Source organism: Nothobranchius furzeri, chromosome 17 (assembly GCF_043380555.1).
Source record: "Nothobranchius furzeri strain GRZ-AD chromosome 17, NfurGRZ-RIMD1, whole genome shotgun sequence".
Classification (NCBI taxonomy): Eukaryota; Metazoa; Chordata; class Actinopteri; order Cyprinodontiformes; family Nothobranchiidae; genus Nothobranchius; species Nothobranchius furzeri.
Genome location: NC_091757.1, coordinates 26502617 through 26508616, shown reverse-complemented (window position 1 = coordinate 26508616; position 6000 = coordinate 26502617). Strand labels below are relative to the sequence as shown.

Genomic DNA, 6000 nt, shown 5'->3' with positions numbered 1-6000 from the left:
AACTAAGCTTTTTTGAAAGGAGAACCACTGACACTGACCCCTAACTGTCTGAGAATGAAATATGTTTCAATAATCTCCCTTCCAACATGACTGAGACAGTAGACTGGTGATTATGCCACTGCAGAATGTGTACTTATAGCACCTGTCAATTATAAAGGAATAATTTAAATATTGATTATGGACTGCTGATATATGTGCAACAGATGTGGCTGCAGTGTAGAAGTTTGGAGTTGTCTTAATGGGTTTCTTGTTTTAAAGGTCCTTTATCGTGCAAAATCCACTTTTTTGAGCTTTTGACCATATTACATTGTTATTTCCTCATGAAAAACACTCCAAAAGAAGCATGCATTTTCCTATCCCAGCTGTAAACCCCCTATTGTTCTGTCCAGCAGCTGCAGAAAGCTGGATGGGGCATAGTTGCATCATCGTGTCCATCAATCTGCATAAATGTGCAGGTCTCCGGGTCTGCAGCCGGTGGGATTTGAACCAATCCTAGCATCTCATTTCAGGGTTGAAGTAATGGGTAACAAAAATAACTTATGATTCACAAAAAATGACTAGTGCCAATGGTAATTTTTCATCATATATTGTGCCTACCATTGAATGATACAGGCCCTTCAATGACACTTGGAATCTGATAACTGATGTCAACTCCAGGTCTGAACAGGACATACCATAAATCAACTGAATTGAATTGAACCTGAATTATGTACCAGGCCGTGTTATCCTGTGTTTTATGTATATTGGTAGCTTGTATCCTTATACTAGATCAGTAAACCCACGCCAAAGACCCAGGTGCCAAATGCACGGCTCTACTGTGTAGAGCAGGAGTATTCAATTCCGGTCCTGGAGGGCCGGTATGCAGCATGTTTTAGGGGTTTCTCTGCTTCAACAAATTTGAATCAATTGCTGAATCATCTGTGCAGCAGCTCATCAGGCTCTGCAGAAGCCTGTTCATCACCTGCAGATTGAAATCAGGTGTGTTGAAGCAGAGTTAAAGCTAAAACTTCCAGGATACCAGCCCTCAAGGCCCAGAACGGAATACCCTTGGTGTAGAGCGAGGAGAAGAGTGGTGTAATGGGTAGAAACATACGTACAAAACACAGGAAGTTGGCGACACACATGGTGTACTTTAAACACTTGAGGCAGCTTTGAGCCATGATCCGACCTGCAACAGAAACAAGGGTTCGTGTTGTCATCTAAAACTCGCATCAAAGGTCAAAGTCAATCTGATCTGAGAATCTGGTGTTAATGCGGGCCGATTCCAACAGAACTATGTGGTCAGGCAGCAGTGACGAGAGGCTGACGCATCACTTCCTGTTTGCCCTTCAGTTACCAGAAGAATGAACTGTTTCTGTCTAAATCTAAATGACACTGACAGCTCAGTTCTGGAGGGTGACACAAAATCTCACTACTTCCACCAAATGTAAAGTAAAACATCTGACTAAAAATACATTTATATCACTTTGTTGTTGTTGTTGTTTAGTCTTAGTGTGTGTCCGAATTTTGTTTTTGAATCCACATAAACTTTATCCAAAAACATGAAAAGTTTCTGAAATGTCAAATCCATGTTTGTTTAACATTTAAATGAATTCTTTTAGACATTTTATCTCCTTGGGCTCTGGTGTTTAACACATAATTTCTCTGTAATGAGGAGTAATAAACTATAACAAAACATGAAATCTCACATGGATGATTAAACTGACCAATCAGAATCAATCATTAAAGCTGAATTTTTACCGTTTAGATTGGGTTCTTCTTGTTGTTCGGTGTGCTGTTATGCTCGCTTCCACTTCACATCATGCTACTGAGCTCAGCTCATGGGACTTTCTGCAGAGCCTCTCACTTCCTCTTTAGATTCAGCAACATGGAAAAAATAGACCTGAAGACCAACAGCTGGTTGTGGTCTGAAACAGGATGTTATATTTAGAGAAAAATAGCCCCAATGATGAACTGTGGGCAGCAGCTCTTTGACGTAACAACATTAATTATTTTTGTTTAGAGGATTTTATTTCTCACTTTGATCATTTAAACCAAACATTCTTGAATTGGAGTTGTAGGCTTCCTTCTGAGAGCCACAAACGGCCCTCGAGCCTCACTTTGAATAGTCCCACTTTACGCTCTTGATGTCTGTTAAAGGCAGAGAAAGCGAATGAGCTCCTCTTGACACAAAAAGATGTCTGAAGCACCGTTCACATTAGGGATTCACCATGGTTCTATTCTTGTACTGATCTTATTGGTCATTTGCATGGGCAATTTGGGGCCATATGTAAAATCATGTTATATTCAGTAGATAAAAGCAGATCATTGAGAAGTCTTAAGCCGGGCGGACACTGTGCGACTTTTTCACTCGCAGCGTTCAGCTTCAGCTCAAACTGTACGACTTCCTCGCAGAGCAGATCTCACGAGTCATGTGCTCACACTGTACAACCCAGTTCTCGCATGCGACCTGACTGCTCACACTGTACGTCTGGTAGCAACACGTCAGCCCTAAAAATATGCTAAAAATAGCAGTTTTTACTCAACACGTCAGACTTTTTTGTCTTGTTTTGCCTGTTGTCCTTCGGGAGTGCTGCAGGAGGACACACAGGGATTTATGGGGGTTGGATGAGGAAAACGAAATAAAGAAAGTAAATCTGTGTTTTGTGATCAGTTTAATTTGACATGAACACGACAAACACGCTTTCTTGACAATCTTTGTGAGTAAAAAAAACGTGTAGAAACAAAAACGAACAGCGTGTGTTATTAGGGAAATAGCGAGCGACCGGCGTTGATGCAAGATTGCGAATGCGCCGTGAGCGGTTCTGATACTTTTTGGCTCGCAGCTGCTCGCAGCGCCGCTTCAACAGTGCGATACCCTCACGAGGGACAAGCAAAATATTAAACACGCCAGAAGTCCATGCGACCTCACGACTGCTGATCGGCAGCTGGTCACGTGGTGTTAATCGCCTCTCGTAACCCCCGTACACTACACGACCGCTCGGCGCAAAACTCGCCCCGATGTCGTGGATTCTCGCACGACTGGAAAATCGGCTCAAAAAAGTGAAAAAGTCGCACAGTGTACGCCCGGCTAAGAACAGTTTCTGTGCTGGTCTGCATTTTAAAACCAGGCACCTGTGACTGACCCACATGAAAGTTGTTTCACTGGTGGAAAAACTGAAATTTTATTCAATGAAAATGACGGCTCAGAGTGGAAGTTTTTTTTTTCTATTAATATTTAAAATTAAAACCTATCTGTGAAGTCCCTCCCACAAGGTTGGGAGGGTTTAGTTTTAAAGGAGAAGAAGAAAAAAAAACAGATTAAAAGATGTTACCTAACAAAAAAAAAAATCATCAAAATGTGCAGCATAAAAGCAAAACCAGATAAAGGTGAGAAGCATGTTGATGCAAGTAGGCGAATGGAAAATCTGTTACTTTGGAAGGGTCAGTAAAACCAAAATAAACCACAACAACATAATCAGTGTATTGTGCCTGGGAACTGGATCAGGTTAGCTTGTAAGTCAACAGGTCAGGTCAGGCCTGGATTTGCTGGGGAGTTAACCCCGGGTACTGGGTCCTAACAGACACAAGTGTGTGCAGGGGCCTGGCTTAAGGACCCGATGTTCTGTACTGGGTCCTGTGCTCACTGCACATTACCGTAGAGCTCCACTGGCATTTGCCAGAGGTCACCAAAATTGGCAGGTCCAGTACTGGTGCTGTGTGATTTTCACTGGAGAGCAGGTTGAGTTTGAAACTCATGTCACAGGTGTAACGTCCAGCAATGGTCAGTTTTTAGGTACAGTTTGACCATTCAACATCTTGTCAAAATGGAGACATGAGACTGCATGTGTTCCCTTTAAATCAGCCTGCCTTCATCCCATCAGCTGGAGCTCAGAGCCTCTCTGCAGCTCTGAACACAGACAACGAATTGTCAACAATAATGTTCTCTCCTCAAGGCTCAAGCTTCCCTTATCGTTCTACAGGATTCTTCGTGCCTTTGAATAAGGAACACTCACAGCTCAGATTAGTTGCTAAATCAAAGAATGATTTCCTAAATTAAACATGAACTTCTAAAACTTATAAGCTAGATAATCATTAAATAAACATTTGTTTATTGCTACTTATAATCATTATAATATAATGAAATGCTTCATTAATCTGTGCTCAGTGATTGAAGTTAGAAATGAATGTCATGTTATGATTACATTGATTGAAAAATGTTTCAGCATGTTAATATGACTGTCATGGTCTGCGTCTTCCTTCATGTGTCTCCTGATGTTTCCCCATCCCTCTCTAGATTCCCTTCTGTGTCTCATAGCGCCCTCATGTGTCTTTTGTCTGCGTCTCAGTTAAGTGTCTTATGTTGTTACCCTTTTAAATCATTCCTCCCAGGTCAGCTCCAGCCTCTTTGTCCCCAGCTCAGTGCATGTGTGTGTGTGTGTGTGTGCGTGTCCTCCCCAACTCAGTGTGTGTGTTTGTGTGTGTGTCCTCCCAGGTCAGCTCCAACCTCTTTGTCCCCAGCTCAGTGTATGTGTGTGTGTGTGTGTGTGTGTGCGTGCGTGTCCTCCCCAACTCAGTGTGTGTGTGTGTGTGCGTGTCCTCCCCAACTCAGTGTAAGTGTGTGTGTGTGTGTGCTCCTCCAGCTTGTTTGAGCCCTTCCCTCTGTCTTTAGATAATTGTTGTTTAGTTTTGTGTTTAGGTATTTGCCCTCCTCTGTTTCTGTTTTCCCAGTTAGATTATCATATTCACCTGTCTTCCCTCCAGCCCTCACTCCACACACCTGCTGCCATTTTTCCTAATTACTCCTCCCTGTGTATTTAAGCCCTGTCTTGTGTCGGTTCATTGTGGTATTCTGTCAGTTCTGCTCTAGTCTCTAATGTTTTGATCTCAGCCCTCTCCAGTTTCTAGTGTTTTGTCTCTAGTTTTTATTTTGGACTTATTGGAGTTTTGACTTCCAGCCCCTGTGGATTTATTCTTATTTTTTGGACTCATCCTTCAAAATAAAGGATTTTTCTTTATATTATCACCTGCCTCGTGTCATCTTGGGTTCCTGCATTTTGGGTCCTACAAACCTGGTATCGTGACAGAATGGACCGACCAACCAGGACCCAGCGGACCCGGATGTACACTTTTGATGGCGATCCGGATTCATGTCGGACTTTTGTATTGGACATGGTGAGATATTATGGCTCGGACATTATGGACACGGACTTGATAATTAATATGGCGCTCCTCCTAAGGGGAAGAGCCCTGCAATGGGCCAGCCATTACCTAGAGCAAAATCCATTAGAAGAGCTGTTTTTTTGGGACTTCGCTGAGGATCTGCGAGACGCTTGCAGCAGCCCACAAGCTCCCTCCTGTTCTATGGATTATAATCTATCAGCAAGTGCCGTTGTAAGAGCTGCCTTCTCCGCATCTTCGAAGCGCCACACCTCCACATCTTCACCTGGTCCTGACAGCGCCACCACTTCCTCTCTGAAAGGGTTAGAGATGCAGATTTTCCTCAAAAAACAAATGCACTTTATTTGGGAGCCTTAGAGTAAAAGTTGAGCTCCATGAGCACATGGAAGAGGTGATTTACCAGTTCTTTGCAATTTGATGTTGATGTTTTATACTTGAATGGTGTTAAGTTCGTACACCACTTTGATTAGGCATATCTTTTGTTCGTTTTAATAAACTAGTCAGTCTAAAGGCCTAAGATGTACTTTATTTTGTTACCTGACTGAATTATGCAACTATCTCTTAGAGGTGGAGGTAAGCACTTTAATTTAACTTCTATTATTGTGTTGAGTTATTTTACAAACCTTTTCTACTTTTCTATAAAAACAAATTTGTTTACATTGTTATATTGTTGCACCGATAAGCTACAAAGATATAATTTTGTTTACTTGGTTTAAAGTGCTGCTGCACTAACAAAATGTTTCTACCTTCTTATGGTATCATGTTGGATGCCGTCGTATAAATAATAATAATAATAATAATAATTATAATAAAAACCTAACAGGTCAATTTGGGTGCAGT

At 41.9% G+C, this 6000-nt stretch overlaps 1 protein-coding gene across 1 annotated transcript in view; it reads right to left on the bottom strand.

Annotated features, from left to right (window-relative positions):
* zgc:64051 (leukocyte surface antigen CD53) overlaps positions 1-1864 on the bottom strand; it is a 14764-nt gene extending 12900 nt beyond the window's left edge. Inside the window, exons 1-2 of the mRNA XM_015971843.3 lie at positions 1741-1864; positions 1098-1168 (exon numbers count right to left, since the gene is read on the bottom strand). Coding sequence (XP_015827329.3) covers positions 1098-1160 — 63 coding nt within the window. The 5' untranslated portion in view covers positions 1161-1168; positions 1741-1864. The remainder of the gene's footprint in view (positions 1-1097; positions 1169-1740) is intronic.
* Between the last annotated feature and the right edge of the window lie 4136 nt (positions 1865-6000).